A 19,143-nucleotide genomic window follows, 5' to 3' on the forward strand; every position below is an offset into this window, starting at 1 on the left:
CGTCCAAGAGGTCATGGTAGGCGGCAATAGCGGCCACATAAACCTTCAGGGTGGATGGAGACAGCCTTCGATCCAACCCTTCCTGGAGGAAAGAGAGCACAGACCCGATCGGGCACTTCCAGGGGTCTTCTTGGCGAGAAGAGCACCAATTGACGAAGAGGTTCCACTTCAACGCATAGGCCCGTCTCGTGGACTCGGCCCGAGCGGAAGTGATGGAAGCCACCACCGGAGGTGGTAGGGTACTCAAGCCTGCCGCGTCCCGTCCAGGAGCCACACGTGGAGGTTCCAAGATCGGGAAGCGGGTGCCACAGGGTGCCCCGTCTCTGAGAGAGTAGATCCTGTCTCAGAGGAATCGGCCAGGGAGGGGCTGTCGCAAGGAGAACTAGTTCTGGGAACCAGGTCCGGCCGTGCCAGTACGGGGCGACCAAGATGACCTGCTCCTTGTCCTCCCTGACCTTGCACAGAACACGTGCAAGAAGGCTCACTGGGGGAAACGCATACTTGCGTAGGCCCTGCGGCCAGCTGTGCGCCAGTGCGTCCGTGCCGAGCATGCCCTCGGACAGGGAAAAGTACAGGCTTCAATGGGACGAGTCGTGGGAGGCAAACAGATCTACCTGTGCATTCCCGAACTGATCCCAGATCAGCTGGACCGACTGGGGATGGAGTCTCCACTCCCAAGGGATAGGCTGAACCCGTGAGAGCTCGTCGGCTGCACGGTTCAGGATCCCCGGGATATGGACAGCACGAAGGGACCTCAGGCGCTTCTGACTCCATAAGACGAGATGGCGGGCGAGTAGAGACATGCGGCGGGAGCGTAGACCGCCCTGGTGGTTGATGTACGCTACTACGGCCATGTTGTCTGATCTGACCAGAACGTGTTGGCCCTTCAACAACGTTAGGAAGCGGTGCAAGGCGAACCGAACTGCCAGCAACTCGAGGCAATTGATATCCAGGCGGCTCTGGCTCTCTGACCAAGAGCCGGCGGCTGCATGTCCATTGCACATGGCACCCCAACCCGTGGTGGACGCATCTGTTGAAACAACAACATGCCGGGAAACTCGTTCTAAGGGCACACCTGCCCGTAGAAAGCTGAGGTTCAACCACTGGGTGAGTGTCTGTCTGCAGGCCTGAGTCACTGGGACCCGGAGCGTGCCAGACTGCCATGCCCATCTCGGGACTCGATCGCGAAGCCAGTGCTGAAGCGGTCTCATATGAAGCAATCCGAGCGGCGTCACCGCGGCTGCAGATGCCATATGCCCCAGGAGCCTCTGAAATAGTATCAGTGGAACCGCACTCTTGCTCTCTATCTGCCTGAGGCAAGTCAGCAGTGACTGCGCGCACAAGCCGGTAAGCTGCGCGCACATGGCGACCGAGTCGATCTCCATACCGAGAAAAGAGATCCTCTGCACTGGGCAGAGTTTGCTCTTCTCCCAGTTGACCCGAAGGCCCAAACGAGCTAAGTGGTGGAGAACCAGGTCTCTGTGTTCGCACACCCGGTCCCGAGAGTGGCCCAGTATGAGCCAGTCGTCGAGATAGTTCAGGATGCGAACCCCTTGTTGCCTGAATAGCCCGAATGGTAGTACGGCTGATATGCCCGCCCTTCGAACGCAAACCGTAGGAACGGTCTGTGTCGCGGAAGGATGGACACATGGAGTACGCGTCCTTCAGGTCGATCGCTGCAAACCAATCGCATGGACGAACGCATTCGAAAGGCATTTCGCAGTCAACATCCTGAACGGAAGCCTGTACAGGGATCGGTTCAGGACGCAAAGGTCCAGGATCGGTCGTAACCCACCGGATTTCTTCGGTACAATGAAGTAAGGGCTGTAGAAGCCGGACTTCATCTCGGCTGGAGGGACGAGCTCGACCGCACCCTTCGCCAGTAGGGTCGCGATCTCCGCACGCATGACTGGGGCATTGGACCCCACCATGGTGTACCGGACACCCCAGAACGGGGAGGAGCTCGCGCGAACTGAATCGCGTAGCCGAGCCGGATGGTCCGTGCGACCCAGCGGGACAGTCCCGGCAGCTGTAGCCACGCTCCCAGGGAGTGTACCAACGGGGTCATGCGGAGCACCGGCGTACCCTCGGTGGGGCAGCGAGGCAGCGTTATCGGCCCGGACTCGGGTGGCGTAGCGGCCCGGTGTCGGGGCGGCGGTAACAGCTGCGCCCTGAAAGAGGAGACCAGGGAAGGACTCGCGTTCCACTGGGGTCTGCTCTGAGAGGGGGCTGGCGACAGAGAGGGACGAGAGCGGCGTGGCCTGGGGGCGGCGCACACTGCCGTCACCGGTCTCTGGGTGCTCAGGGATGGGTTAATCAGTTCTTTCTTGCAAAGGTTGCTGCTGACCCGTGGGCCAGCAGCTGGACAAAGGATTCTCCCCCGGCCCTCCACCGGGGGAAGGGGCGGACCTGCCACCGTCCCATGAAAGAACTGCCCATCCCAGAGCTGTCCGCGTCCGGAGCGCCGCTGGCCTTATTTTCAGCAGGCTGCGGGGCTGGCGCGGACTGGGACGGCTTCCTGCAGCGCGCCCTGTGGCGTGGCCACGCGGGAGGGGGTCGCAGAAAGTCGCCCTGGCGGCGAGGAGGCTGAGGCAACTGTGCCGGCGGCGCTTAGGTGCAGCAGCGGGCCGCCGGGGCAGATGGCCTCAGTCTGCCTCTGGGGACAGCCAAGAACTGTTGGGCGCAGTCCCTGACCGTGCCGCCGATAAGGCCGGCCTGGGATATGGGCGAGCTGAGGAGGCGGGCTCACTCAGCCGTCCCACATCGACCAAGTAGGGCCAGTTGTCTTTCCCGGACCACAGCTGTGGACATTTCCTGACCCAGGGGGCGTGTGGTCACCTATGCCGCGCTGGGCATAGGTGACCACAGATCGGTAGATCGGTAACTCTTTCTTGAGGCAGTGTTACCGGCCCGGACTCGGGTGGCATAGCGGCCCGGTGTCGAGGCACTGGTAACGACTGCGCCCTGACAGAGAAGACCTCGCGTTCCACTGGGGGTCTGCTCTGCGAGGGGGCTCGTAAGCCCTGGATCAGCTCTGTCCTCGTGCATACGCATCGGGGCGGCAGCTTTCCCCATAGCACTGCTGGACTATGCCACCGAAGTAGACGAGCCAGCAGGCTTGGGAGGGCGCTTAGGATAGCCTCACCGCGTCAAGTCAAAGCACTCAGTGGACACCGTAGTGCGCAACAGAGCACCTGACTGAGGGGGAGGGACCCCAGTGTACCCTTAGGCCGCGACCCCTCGAGGGCAGAGAAGGCGGAGGAGGCCACCAAACGGTCGCGGGAAGACCCGGAGATCTCCCGGACCGCGTGCACTCCTCATGCATCTCGGGAGCGAAATGGCATTGGGGGCGGGGCCCGCAGCTGTCGGGTGCCACCTCCAAAAACCAATCGCCCAACCGCGAGCACTTGTGACAGGGTGGAGATTCACACCAGCCCGAGGCTTGCGGCTGCCCGAGATAACATGGCTGTCAACTCTAGGTCAGATTCTACAGTGCTACCACACCCGGAGGCGGAGCATAGCCGAATCGTCATCCCAAAAAGGACTCTAGCCCACCTTGAGATGCGGCAATCGACCTCTCGCCGCTATCAGGAGTATGAACGAAACGAACGGGGCGTCAGCAGACGGTCCCGCTGCTTCAGTCCAACACTCACTGGAAGCGATGTGCAAGAGGGCGGGAGTGGCCCGAGGAATGATCGTCGGGGTTCTTAATACCACAGCACCGCCCTCAGGTCACCCTGGCCACCAGCCAAAGTACCACCTCTCTCGGAGATGGTAGATTGGGGTGTGGCAGAGGGGACTCTCTCTCTTTACAGAGATCATTGAGTCTCGACCACAACATCGCGATGGTCATGTTCCCACAGAGGGAACACAGCACATCCACAAACACTGTCCGAACGTGCTGGGCCCAAACACGTCGAGCAGTGAATGCGTCCCAAAGACAGCAACAGATATCGACCGCACCCGGAAGTGCGCGGGCAATCCGTCTTGAAAAAGACGTGCCACACGCAAGCTCTTTTTGTGAGAGAAAGCTCTGCAGAGTGCCGAAGCGCCCAGGGAAAACACACACAGCTGTTGCAGATCACCGCACAGATCAGCAGGCAGGCAATGTAAGATCGCTGGAACGCGCCGTTACACCAACACCCTGGAGAACCGCTCGTCTCGAAGACTGAAGAGAGGACTTCAGAATTCAGGCTTGCCGGAGTGAAGAGATGCTCTTGGCTCCGAAGCAGAAACATAATGCGATTCATGCCAGCTACTTCCTTATATACCCAGGTGGGTAGGCAGAGTTACGCATGCAAATTCCGCATGCCCATGGCATTGGCACTGCCATTGGGCGCTTTCTAAGATCTCGAAGATGATTGGCTTCTAGGCGAAACCCCCATTTGTCAGTCACTGACGTTACGTCGGAGTGACTGAACGAAAGGGAACTGAGGGTAAAGCAGGTATGATGTCATTGATTGACGACGCATGGACAGGGTCAGTGTCCGGGTTAAAATTGCTATTTTTTCTGGATAAACTTTAAACATTCTTGGAAACATTTTGGATAATGAAAGTACACAAGTCAACAAAATATAAAACATATATGTTACAATGTTGTTTTTTTTAATTTTTATATTTAAATCCAAAAATCGTACATATTGCGCCTTTAAGGACAATTCACACCACAGATACCAACATACACCGGTAATCAAGTTATCTGGATTTATAATTAAATGAAAAATAAGTGTCTTGTTCACACTACCCCAACAGACAACAACAAATTTCAAGTCAAAATGTCTTTACATGTCATTTTTCAACACACTGTAACACACTGATTAGACAAATCCAGACTAGCGTGCCTGTCGGTGTTGCCATCTGTCTGTTTGGTGTGAATTGTCTGTCTGTGTGGTGTGAATGTGATGTGAACTTTAAAGCATATTACACATAGACATATAAACAATATTAAAACATTTAAGGGATGAAGTCATATCACTTATTACACAGCTTCTCATCACAAGAATAATGATGAGGAAATCAAATATTCATTTAAGAAGACATTTTTTTCAAACCTTATCTATGCATTATCTAATGTCCTATTACAGTGCACAAAACACTCATTCTGGCATAACTTTTAAAACAACGATTTTACTGTTAATTTTTTACTGTTATAACGGCCTACTGTTAATCCTCTGGTTTCATTTCACAGTAAATAAAGGGAAAACTGATGCGCAAAATGGCAATAGCTGCATTTGACTTAAATGACATGAGAGACTTGAAAAGAATCGCTGGCCCTCAAATACCTAAATGAGTGTCAATACACAGCATTGCTATTGATGATGGTCAGTTTTGGGGAATAACTGACTACAGAATGTCACAACTGACCAATCTAGGTAAAAAATAGGGTAACACTTTACAATAAGGTTTAATTTGTTAACATTATTTAAATACATAAGTTAACACGGACTAAGAATGAACAATACTTCTGCAGCATTAATTAATCTTACTTAATGTTAATTTCAACATTTACTAATACATAAAGTTGTACTGGTTAACATCCCAAACATCATGAACTAACATGAACAAACAATGAACAGATGTATTTTTATTAACAAATGATATCAAAGATTATTAAATACTGTAACAATTGTACAGATCATTTTTAGGTAATGTTAGTTAATACTTTACCTAATGTTAACAAACAAGTGAGACCTTGTTGTAAAGTGTTAAAAAATCTAGTTTGTTGTCTGTGTTTGGTCCATATTCAGAGTGAAATTATGATAATGAGAATGTATGTGCATAATTGCTTAATAAATAAATGACTTGCAGTATACACAGGATTAAATTATAACTAACAAACAATATACATGACAATATGAAAGTATAAGGTAGAGTTATAAGGTAGATAATCTAATGAAATATAAATGCAGAGAGGGGAACTTGATTCCCATCTTAGATCAAAAGTCAATAGCTTGAACACTATAAGAAAGTTAGAGATGTGAATGAGAGAGAAGGAAATAAATGTGGGATACTTACAGGGAATACTCTGGAGGAATTCCTTTAAATGCAGGCAGGTCTCGGACGTACTCATTGTGAAACCATTTTACTTTGAAGTGCAAATTCATGTACTCTGTGCTCTTGCATAGTCGATGCTTATCATGTTCTGCAAATGAAAAAAAAGAAGAAAAAAAGAGCCATGAGACATGAATCATGCATCTGGTTTGAGACAGAGTAATGTATTGTGCTTTAAGGTCTGAAGACATTTTTACAAACATCATCAGTAGGTAACAGGGTTAATATACACTATTGTGCCAAAAGTTTTGGGACGCCTGCCTTTATAGGCACATGTACTTTAATGACATCCAATTCTTAATCTGTAGGGTTTAATATTGAGTTGGCCCACCCTTTGCAGCTACAACAGTTTGAACTCTTCTGGGAAGGCTTTACACAAGGTTTAGGAGTGCATTTACGGGAATTTTTGACCATTCTTCTAGAAGTGATTTTGTGAGGTCAGTCACTGATGTTGGACATGAAGGCCTGGCTCGCAGTCTCCGCTCTAATTCAAAGGTGTTCTATTGGGATGAGTTCCTCTACAACAAACTCCCACAAAGTTATTGCAAAATGTCTTGGTATGTTGAAGCATTAAGTATGCTGAGTTCCTTTCACTGGATCTAATGGGCCAAGCCAAACCCCTAAAAACAACCACACACCATAATCCCGCCTCCATCAAACTTTACACTTGGTACCAATCGTATGCGTTGTATTGCACTTGTTTATGTAAGGGTTGGATGCAGCTAATCAGCCATGGAAACCCATTCTATGAAGCTCTCGTTGCATTGTTATTGGAGGTCTGTAACTATTGACTCAGCAGGAAGTTGGCGACTTCTGTGCACTGTGCACCTCAGCATTCGCTGACCCCACTCTGTGATATTACGTGGTCTACCACTTCGTGGCTGAGTTGCTGTTGTTACCAACTGCTTCTCATAACTTTATAATACCACTAACAGTTGACCATAGAATATTTAGTAATAAGGACATTTTTGAATGGACTTTTTGCACAGGGGCCATCCTTTCACGGTACCACACTTGAACTCACTGAGCTCCTGAGAGTGACCCATTCTTTTACAAATGTTTGTAATGTCTAGGTGTGTCTAGGTGCTTGATACACCTGTGGCCATGAGAGTAACTCAAACACCTGAATTCAATGATTTGGAGGGGTGTCCCAATACTTTTGGCAACATATGTATTGTCTGTTATATATATTATTTAAAAAAAAAAATACTTTGAGATTCTTCGGAATGAAAAGTGTGTTAAAAAAAGAATAATATATATATATATATATATATATATATATATATATATATATATATATATATATATATATATATATAAAAAAAAAACAAAAGTATTGGGACACCCCTCCAAATCATTGAATTCAGGTATGCAGATGCTTCTACAAACATTTGATCTCCATTTAATCTCATTGTCTTGTATAAACAGTTGAGATATTAAATACATCATTGGTACTATACTCATTGGTGATTTTTTCAACCTGGTCTCACAGAATTCTGTGAAATGAACACGGACCCTTAACTCAAAATTCCATGGTAGTTTCCAGAATCGCCGAAAATTCCGTGATGGGTCCATGGAAGTGATGCCTATGTTAGTCAATGACAGACAGCATCTGTGGTCCACACACTGATTCCAAACACACATTTAATTTTTTGCATTTGTAAAAGTAGACATGATTTTATGAATATTTATAGCCTACATTTATATTTCGGAGCAACTAACTCCACTCCTACCCTAAACCTACCCACTCAACAATATAAAACACATAACAGGCAAATAAATGTAGACTACAGTCACAGGCAGTTATTTATTGCAAAAACGGACCAAAATCTGTTACATCATGGACAAGGGAAGATGGTGCGAGGACTCAAGTGCATGGAAAAGTATAGTTTATTGACAAAATAAAACAAATACAAAACAAAACACCCACGAGGGGGCTAAAACACATGATAGAACATAAAACAAAAACTCAAACATACCAAATAAGAAATCACAGGAGGAAGGGGAGACGCAAACATGAAAAGGATTTGACACCGACTGACAAACACAAGGAGATATAAAGGGAAGAAATCAAGAGGGGACAGGGTGGGAGAAATGAAACTCTAATCAGATAACAAGGGGGAGGTATCAGACAATTACATGAGGACATGCTCAACATAAAACCCACATGTGCACACAAGACAGGACAGGCATGTGACATTACCCCCTCCTTAAGGAGCGGCTACCAGACGCTCCACTAGGGACAGGGATGGGAGAAACAGACCAGGGCGGGACGGGAGGGACAGGCCAGGACGGGACGGGAGGGACAGGCCAGGGCGGCAAAGGCCAGGGCGGCACGAGAGGGACAGACCAGGGGGGCACGGGAGGGACAGACCAGGGGGGCACGGGAGGGACAGACCAGGGGGGCACGGGAGGGACAGGGGAAACAGACCAGGAAGGAACAGACAAGGGAGACACGGGAGTTGTCGACGCAGGCAAAGCAGGGCGCCTCAGCGGGGCAGGCAGAGCAGGGCGCCTCAGCGGGGCAGGCAGAGCAGGGCGCCTCAGCGGGGCAGGCAGAGCAGGGCGCCTCAGCGGGGCAGGCAGAGCAGGGCGCCTCAGCGGGGCAGGCAGAGCAGGGCGCCTCAGCGGGGCAGGCAGAGCAGGGCGCCTCAGCGGGGCAGGCAGAGCAGGGCGCCTCAGCGGGGGAGGCAGAGCAGGGCGCCTAAGAGGGGCAGGCAGAGCAGGGCGCCTCAGAGGGGCAGGCAGAGCAGGGCGCCTCAGGGGGGCAGGCAGAGCAGGGCGCCTCAGGGGGGCAGGCAGAGCAGGGCGCCTCAGAGGGGTAGGCAGAGCAGGGCGCCTCAGAGGGGCAGGCAGAGCAGGGCGCCTCAGCGGCGCAGGCAGAGCAGGGCGCCGGGGAAGCTTCTCCGGTCCAGCAGTGTCCACCGGCACTGGGACCATGGGAATACGATCCACCGGTACTGGGACCATCGGAACACGATCCGCCAGCACTGGGACAACCGGAATACAATCCGCCGGCATCGAGACCACCGGCACTGGGACCATGGGAATACGATCCACAGGTACTGGGACCATCGGAACACGATCCGCCAGCACTGGGACCACCGGAATATACGATCCGCCGGCATCGGGACCACCGGAACACGATCCGCCGGTACTGGGACCACTGGGATACGATCCGCCAGAATTGGGACCACCGGAACACGATCCGCCGGCACTGGGACCACCGGAATACGATCCACCGGCACTGGGACCACCGGAATACGATCCACCGGCATCGGGACCACCTGAGCAGGCACGGAGGGAGCCTTCCTTCTCCTCTTCTGTCTGGAGACCACCAGAACAGGGACCACTGATACACGATCCCCTGGAACACAATCCATTAGAATACGATCCACCAGAGTACAACCCACCGGAATATGATCCACTGGAATACGATCCACCGGAACTGGCACCATGGAAGGACTGGGGCCCAGGCAGTCGACAAACTCCCAGAATCCCAGACTCCCCATCCTCTCAATCACCCCTGGACAGAGGGGCATGTCAAGGCAGAGGTTAAAAATCTCCTTCCACTCTGCCTCGTTGAGCCCAAAATGTTCCACCTCCTTGAGGAACAGTTCTGCAAACTTTTGTACATCCAACCCCTGTTGCCGGATGTACTTCGAGTTTAGGTGTCGCATCACCCGCAGTCTTCTCCCAAACTCATCATCAGGGGGAAAAAAAGAAGAAAACAAACAACAAAAAACAAGTCCTGCTGAGTCCTCAGATGGTCGGATCCTTATGTTACGTCATGGACAAGGGAAGATGGTGCGAGGACTCAAGTGCATTGAAAATGATAATTTACTGACAAAATAAAACAAATACAAAAAAAAAAAAACACCCACGAGGGGGCTAAAACACATGATAGAACATAAAACAAAAACTCAAAAATACCAAATAGAAATCACAGGAGGAAGGGGAGACGCAAACATGAAACAAGGATCCGACTTCTTCTTCTTCTTTTGTTTTTATTGGCGGTTGGCAAACAACTTTCAGGTGCATTACCGCCACCCACTGATCTGGAAGTATGGACTAATGATCTATATACACACCCAATTTATAAGAGAGAAAAAACAAAACAAAACAAAAACACTAAATTTTAAAAGAGATAAAAAACAAACAAACAAACACCTATAAATAAAATAATAACAAATAAACAAACCTAAACAAATATAAATACATACAATTATAATTCTCAAATTCTATTCATTAATCTTGTTGATCCTAAATACTCTAGAAGAAGTTTCCAACCCTTGTCACCTACAGATGTTTTAAGAATATTACTAATATTTTCCTCTCCATTTTCTCTTAGTGCATGCTTTAAAACTTCTCTCTCTGATTCATACTTCTGACAATATAATAAAACATGATCCACTGTTTCTTGCTCTTCACAATAGTCGCACTTCCCATTAATATGTTTTCCAATCATGTAGAGAGAACCGTTTAACCCAGTATGTCCATTCCTTATTCTTGTCATAACCTTCTCCTCTATTCTATTTTGTCCTCTAGACCGTGTACTTCCAACTAATGGATTATTTTTAAATAGATATCTTCCTTTACTTTCTTTGTTCCATTGATTTTGCCACAGCTTTTTTACTTGTCTTTTAATCACCACTTTGGCTTCTGACTTACTAATATTTACATTTATGTTCTTATTCTCACTCCTCAAAGCCAGTTTTGCTGCTTTATCTGCCCTTTCATTCCCATCAACTCCAACATGGGCAGGTACCCACACAAAACTAACAGACAAATGCATTTTTTGGATTCTAAATAATGATTGTAATATTTCATACAATAAATCCTCTCTACTCCTGGAATTGCAAAATTTTAAACTCATTAATACTGCACATGAATCTGAGGCTATTACCACTCTCTCTGGCCTGACCTCCTCTACCCATTGCAATGCAATAACAATGGCCATCATTTCACATGCAAAAACAGATAGATCATCAGTAAGTCTCTTTCCACATTCAACATTAAAATCAGGGATTACTACTGCTGCTGCTGTTCTACCTGTCGTAGCGTCTTTAGAACCATCTGTGTATATTTGTAAATGTCCATAGTAATTTCTTCTGATGTATGAATTAAAAATCTTATAACTTCCCTCATTTATATCTCTTATCAATTCAAGGAAGCTAAGATCTATCTCTGGCTGTGGCAATAACCAAGGTGGTATAGCTGGCAGAACTACAGTTGGAGAGTAACTCCTATCCAGTATACCCATTTCACCTGCCTTCTTTCTAACTATCCAACCAAAGCTCTTTGTTTGCCTTTTTTCATGTTCCCAGCATGGCCCAATAGCACTTATAGCAGGATGGTTACTATGTCCTTGCAAATTAACCCAGTATGTTGTCAAGATTTGCTGTCTCCTTAACTCCAATGGCATGTCCCCCATTTCCACCTGTAATGCTGCCACAGACGTTGTTTTAAAAGCCCCACTACATATCCTTAATGCTTGCGCTTGAATTGCATCCAATTTTTTCAACAAGGTTTTAGATGCTGACCCATACACAACACATCCATAATCCAGAACAGATCTTATTAAACCAATATATATAGTTTTCAAAGCAGACCTATCGGCTCCCCACTCTGTTCCCACTAAACATCTCATCACATTCAATTCCTTTTTACACTTATTTACCATACTATCAATATGTACATTCCATGTGAGCCTAGCATCAAACCACATACCTAAAAATTTGAAGGATTTTATCCTTTCAAGCTTCTTGCCATATAAAAACAGTTGGACCTCTAATCCAATTTCCTTCCTTGTAAAGAAAAGTGTTTTTGTTTTTTCCACAGAAAATTTAAATCCCCATTCCCAGGACCATTGCTCAACTCTTTTAATTGTTTCCTGCATCTGTTTCACAATATATTCAACATTCCTACCTCTCTTCCACAGTGCCCCATCATCTGCAAACAGAGATCTCCCTATACCTTGCCCAATATTATTATACACATCATCAATCATTATAGAAAACAATAAAGGACTTATAACACTTCCTTGTGGCGTTCCATTATCCACCGAAAAGCTTGCTGACAAGGTTTTACCTACTCTCACCTCTATTGAGCGTCCATATAAAAATTCCTTCACCCATTTAAACATTTTCCCTGATATTCCTAGTCTCTTCATTTTAATCAATAATCCCTCTTTCCAAAGTAAATCATACGCTTTTTCCACATCAAAAAACACTGCTACCACTACCTCTTTATTTACTTGTGCCTTCCTCACCTCTGATTCTAGACATACTATCGGATCCATTGTTCCCCTACCTTTTCTAAAACCACTTTGATATTTTGATCTAATGTTCCTTGTTTCCAAATAATATGTTAGTCTGTCTGTAATCATACGTTCCATTATTTTACACATGTGAGATGTCAATGCTATTGGTCTATAGTTATATGGATTAGTGGGATCTTTCCCTGGTTTCCTAATGGGTACTATAACTGCTTGTTTCCAACTCCGACACCGACTGACAAATACAAGGAGCTATAAAGGGAAGAAATCAAGAGGGGACAGGGTGGGAGAAATGAAACTCTAATCAGATAACAAGGGGGAGGGATCAGACAATTACATGAGCACATGCTCAACATAACAAAACCCACATGTGCACACAAGACAGGAAAGGCATGTGACAAAAACAGTATAGAAGTATTAACTCATGTTGCATTCCAAGTCTTCTGAAGTCATATGATATCTTCATGTGAAGAACAGAGTTGATCTTAATGTTTTAATTGTTGAAATGATGGTGCGCGCTCCACACGCACTCATTTATATTTCTCAGTCAAATGATACAAACAACTCTTCAGCATGACACCATCGGTCACGAGACACACAAGAACCAATGGCATTTTACAATCAAAGCGGACGTAATGATGCAATTGGTCACATGACATACAACAGCCAATGCTGTCAAAGCTGATGTGACGTTTCTTCTGGTGGCAATATTTGAAATGTATTAATATTTGGCATATGGACTCGGCGTTACTGAACGCTTTTGGGGATTTTCTTCACAGAAATCCATCATTTGGCCTCGGAACACTAGGAATATTTGTAGCTTCTGAATAAATTGTGCCTGCTGTATCTGTGTATCTGCCTGTTATATCATGTTTTTTATAATACACAAATGGGTAGGTTTAGGGAAGGGATTGAGTTAAGTGTTCAAAACGTGTCTGAATAAAAAGAAAATAAAAGTAAATAAATTTATGCTGACTGAATCAAACTGACGAATATAAGGGGTTGGAACAGGGAATCCGTGTGTGGACCACGGATGCTGCCTGTTATTGCGAATTAGCTCTTAAGTAAAATATTAATAATTATTCATAACTCAGTATGATTAATTATGAATATTTGAATAATTTAAATAGATTAGCTTTATGTAGCTACATTAACATTGCAATCAATTAATCAGTTCGTTTGTGAACATTTAGTATTGATTATTACTTAATTCTAAGAAAAAGGATATTTTTCAGGGCTACAGAAAAAAATATTCTTCCTTTGTATTTACATAAGCGCTTAGAGCGCATAACCAGATCGATCATTTAAGGGACAATTTGTTTGCAGGCAGGGAGTCAGAACCAAACATTTATTGTGCACAAAATTTAATATCTATAAATCACGAACGAGACATAAAACACATACATACACAAAACATACATAGCAAGAGTTGAAGTGAAAGTAGTTAGAAGAACCGGGTCAGTACAGATGGATGAAGTCTAAAGAGTCTAAAACCTTGAAGAAAAAAAACAATCGGTGACTACAAGCCCCTTTGTCTGAACAAAGGGGTTTACAGTTTTACTCACTACACAGCAATTTGTTTTGTGTACGATACTTGCATATTGCTTGAGCCGTAGAAGACCGTCCAGGTGGAAATTGCAGGAGAAAGTTCGATGGTTTGGTCTGATGGGTTTTACCATGCATGATTCCTTCTGTGGTGAGTGAAGGAACGATGGTGAACTTGCAGAGTCTGATGGTCGAAGAAGAAGAAGAAGGTCGACATGAAGTGTTGGGGCCTGCTGGCCCAATAGTCATGTGTGGGCCTCGGGTTTCTGGCCTGCATTGGTGGCCTGGCTCAAGGGCCAGCCACGATGACGTGTTGGTTCAGCCAGAGAGAGAAGAGAGAGAGGGCATCCGAGCGCCTCTCATTTTAAGGTCTGGGAGTAGTCACAACCTCCTGGGTTAGACTTAACCAATGAGATTGTTGGGATTTCCAAGCGGGAAATTCCTCTGGAGATTTTATGGCTCTTTGTTTCAAGCTTGAATCAATGGGTCTCTGCCCATTCATACTCTAATTAATGCAACAACCACACACTGCATTCTCTGAATAAGTGACATACATGGAAGTGTAAGTCGTGAAGTGAGCATTAATTTGATAGGAGACATGACATATATGAGGTTACCTGAACTAGTAAGTTGTTAAGACAAAGACTAACGATGCAAAATACCATACAGAAGAAACATTTTACAAGACAGTTATGTGTTTACATACAATGTCCTGGGGTGCATGTTCATTTATAGATGGTTTGTCTATAATTTGAGGCAAAAGTGTGTGTTTTACAAGCTTTGTGTCTTTAACTCAAAGACACAAAGTTTTCATGTGGCCAAATTCTTTTGGGCCGTAAAACGTCTTATCAGATGGTTTCTAGGGTAACGGAGAATTTTTCTCTGTTGTGTTGGGGGAAGGTCTGTTACTAAGCACAAAGCATTCAAAACATATTTGTTAAATGTAACTGGTGATTGTGTGTTTGATTCGCCTGAGTCGCTACACTGTCATTGACTTACATAGGCATCACTTCCGTGGACCCATCACAGAATTTTCAGAGTTTTTTTTTGAGTTAAGGGTCCGTGTTCATTTCATGGAATTCTGTGAGATCAGGTTGGATTTTTTCATTGTGATTTTCCTGTGGTGTCCTCATGGTTAGTGTTATTGTAGTATTATTTATATACCATTATAGTTTTATGCAGTTAGTCATATACTAAAATAACACTAACCATGAGGACAACACAGTAAAAAGAAATGAGATGTAGTTAACTCTTTCCCAACCAAAAAACACAGAATTTTCCGTTATTTATGAAAAAACACATCCAGGCCAAAAACTGAATTTTCCAGGTTTCCGTATTTTCACTGTTAGATGCTAGGGGGCGCTATTTCACATCTTCTGAATGAGTACTGAATATCCTGATCAAAACACGGATGGAGTAAAACAAGAAATTGTATGTAATCATATGCATATGAAAAATAACGTGATCATCATCATTAAACTAGCCTAGAAATCTAGACGCTCCCTAGTGGCAGCAAATCTAATCTACCGCGAGTGTCGTCTAGCAACTCTCAATACACTTCTGAGCTGTAAACGCCAAACTCTGGTCGGGCCAATCACATCGTGTATAGAGTCAGTGGGCTTAACATAATGACGACGAGTTGCGCTTGCGTGCTACTAGTAAACACAGAAACTGGCGAACTTTCAAATCATCTTTGACCGCGACTCTGGAAGACTTGGAGTTAAGCTTTTGCTTAACTGCCGACCGGATATGGCAAAAGTTTAAACTGTCCACTAGCTCTGTTTCACCTTCGTTGCTCTGCTTGGTTTTGCCCCAATCCTAATCCAGAGATTCTGTACTCTTTCAGAAGATGTGTAATAGCGCCCCCTACTGTATATCAGTGAATGCATTGTTTTGCCGGAAAATTCTGTCAATGGCGGGGAAAAAGGCACTGTACTTATCAGTTTTTATTTGTTCTGTGTGAATGTCCCACACTGTTTCGAGCTCTTGGCTTAATAAAGGCTTGTCTCAAGAGAGGACACGGTCCTGAATGTGCCATGTACTGTAGGAGGTGGACGCTATCCAATTGCGTGCACGCCGTGCAGAGAAAGTTTGAAAGACAACCATTTATCCCACCCTTCGGATTGAGCCCTGTCAATGGTGAGTTTCCAGACCAAACATCTTGATGTGGGTTTGGCTTGTCAGGCTATCATTAAACATCATATGAATCAAAACTACCTAATGTTAGTGAATGAAATGTGGACCCAAGACAAGCTACAGGACTGTGAAGCATTTAGGGTGTTGATGGACTTAATCTACTCCATCTGTGTTTGATCATCACTCTGAATCTGATCTGGAAACAGTCTTTCACAAAAATGTGATTTTCTCAGCTTTTTGTTCAGAATGTTGCTTTTTTGATTAAACTTACCCATAATAGAGTGTTGATAAAAGAGGAATGAAAGAAGCTAGATTTTTTTTTTTTTTTCGTTGTTGTTGTTTAAAAGAAGAGGGTCAGCTCTTTGCATGCTCAGATATTCATAAAACTAAATATTCTATGAATGGCCTGTAAATTTTGGTGAAAATGGTCAAAAAGCCTGGCGGTGGCTGAAAAACTTTTTTTTAAAGGGGTCATATAATGGCACTTTTACAAGCTGATTGTATGGAAATGTGTGTTGGCAGTGCCTGTACACAACCAGCATATAATGATAAAAATCCATCAAGTTTTTTTTTTTTTTCTCCTTATATCTCCTTATATGTTTATATATGTTTTCTCCTGTCTCAAATCGAGCCGTTCGATGTGTGACGTCACACGATCGGACACCCCTCCCATGACTGTTGATTGACAAGCAGCAGTTCATCTCACCTGCGCAAGCTCAAGCTGTTGTCATTACCATAGACATCATAGGTTTCAAATCTATATGATGTCAATGGTCGTTACAGTCTACCATTGTAGAGACGCTGGGCGATTGTGGTGTTCTATTCTTGGGTGTAATAATGAACACAGCAGTAATTCTGATGTCCCTAAATCCGAACATTTAATTCAGCTGCTCCTGAATAAAGATCTGTACCAGCTCTTCGTGCTTATGCTGCCCCTCCACAAGAAGTTGAAACGCTTCACAAAGAACTGCAGCTAAAGTTTATAGGGTAACGGCATGCTTTCTATGTATGATGTTTCCCGTTTATAATGAACAACGCGTTATGGTTATTGTGTTATTACAAACTGTGTACACTGGTTTTAAAGTTAACGTGGATGGTAAGTTAACATTAAGCTTAATAATGCAGATTGTTTATAAAGGTGTCTGTTACTGTCTAAAAATGGATCGTGTTGTAACAGTTATTACAATGCATAGATAATGTTATGCATCACTGACAAACTGACATTAAGAGAAAAAAAGTTTTTTTTGGCATTAGGTGTAACATCAATCTGTCAAAGAACTAATGTATAACGTTACATCAGTAAACACATTCACACTAACATTACCCTGTCAGTACATAAAGACAGGGCGGGGTCATTTATCATTTAAAGCGGTATGCACCGGAATGGCTTGGTGAAAACAGCTGTTTTTGACCAGGTAAAATTAGTGTTTTCTTACAATACTAATGAGAATTTTTAATTAAAGTGAATTACAAAGTTTTCATAGACACTAAAGAATCATATTAACTTGTATAAAAATGGCATTATATGACCCCTTTAAAAACGCCGGCAGGGAAAGAGTTAATATCTCAACTGTTTAAAAAAAACAATGAGATTAATAGAGAGCAAATAGTCTAATAAGAACATATATTAAGAAAGTACATGTGTCAGTTTTGATTTCATGTTGACTTCATCTAGAACATCCTTTGAACTATAAAACTTCCCCATGAAAGCTTAAAGAGTCCGACAGGACAGAGGAAAGTTACATCTGCATGATTTGTCAGACAGTAACCAGAATGATCTGTACATTTGCTGCCATGTTTTGTAAGTGCACACATCGACAGCAAGTAGACCCAGACTAGTCAGAAAATATATTTTAAAAAACCCAACAAAAACAAAACCACACAAACTTGCCCACCTGTGTGGATACCAAGCAGACATTTGTCGGACTCTCAGCAGTCTGGGTGGGATTTTTGGCAGGGGTGCTGTGATAGACTCTGACTGGCCACATAATAAAGGTCAGGGCGGAATGTGGGTATCCTACAGCAGCCACACACCGAATGAATTCAGCAGACGACAGTCTGACAGCCATTAGGGGAAGCACAGGAAAGAATAGCTTAGAAATGACAGTAACGCCGGCTTCACCCCTCATTTACACTAAACACGTGTGCGGCGCATTACGGCTGCGACACGGCTACCGGAGCTGATTGCGCCCATTGTGCTTGCTTGTACAATGCTTGTGTTTACACCGGCCGCGACGAGGCGCGTTTCAGAAGCTTCCCAGAAGCGGCTCTCCGGGCCGCTTCGCTAAATATAGGTGCATCTGTTAAGCATATAGGTTAACAGATGAGTGCATTCACACCGGCAGCAGAGGCAGCGCAGAGGCGCGTAGCAGGAACAGAGCAGAAGCGTCAGTGCCACGATCGTTTTAGGCGCCGAGTCTATTTTTGACGTGCTGCTCACGATGAATTAAAGCCACAGTACACTGTTCTGATCAAAATTAACCTGGTTAACATGAAAAACAACACATTTAACCATTAAATAATTTAGTGAAGTAATCCGTGTGTTTCTCAGTCACCATATGACATCCGGCGCTGTGAAAAAAAAAAGAAAAAAAAAGTTCTACACAAAAACCGAAGTCACTGCCATAAGTTTTTGACTGAACTACAAAACTAATTTTAAATAATGTATGCCAGTTTAGCTTAAATTAAATATGAATTATAGTATGTATATATTATAACTATATGCTGGGATAAAAACAGAAACAATAAACAAAAGCATGTGGTGTCACAGGCAGTGTTCTTCAGAGTGCACCTGGAAAGACAGCAATGGACGACACTCGTCTCATCGTGGAGGTTGAGAAGCACAGTTCCCATTCAGTCGGTCACTCTCGACGCCACGTCGGAGTACCGACGAATAGGAATCTCGCTAGCGAGAGCCAATCTACTTCGAGTGTAACTAAACGAGCCAATGCACATTGGCATGCAATGATTGCACCAGCTGCCCATGCCACGCAGAGCGGGTATAAATGAGGCACAGGTGCTTGCATTAAATTAGCCTTTTGCTTCGGAGCCGAGTGGTGAATGGATCGTCCTGAAATCACTCTCTACAAGCGTGTGTTAACATTATAACGAGTCAAGCTCTTCGGGTGAATCTC

At 45.0% G+C, this 19,143-nt stretch overlaps 1 protein-coding gene across 4 annotated transcripts in view; it reads right to left on the reverse strand.

The window, feature by feature from the left end:
• The window catches only part of LOC137043632 (protein unc-13 homolog C), a 548,445-nt gene that overhangs the window by 221,996 nt on the left and 307,306 nt on the right, over positions 1-19,143 (reverse strand). For all 4 annotated transcript variants that reach the window (XR_010898550.1, XM_067419931.1, XM_067419930.1 and 1 more), the window contains exon 19: positions 6,016-6,142. Coding sequence is in view for 3 of the 4 variants with exons in the window: in XM_067419931.1 (XP_067276032.1) it covers positions 6,016-6,142 (127 nt within the window). In the remaining variant the exon portion in view is untranslated. The remainder of the gene's footprint in view (positions 1-6,015; positions 6,143-19,143) is intronic.

This window comes from Pseudorasbora parva, chromosome 16, assembly GCF_024679245.1.
Source record: "Pseudorasbora parva isolate DD20220531a chromosome 16, ASM2467924v1, whole genome shotgun sequence".
Lineage (NCBI taxonomy): Eukaryota > Metazoa > Chordata > Actinopteri > Cypriniformes > Gobionidae > Pseudorasbora > Pseudorasbora parva.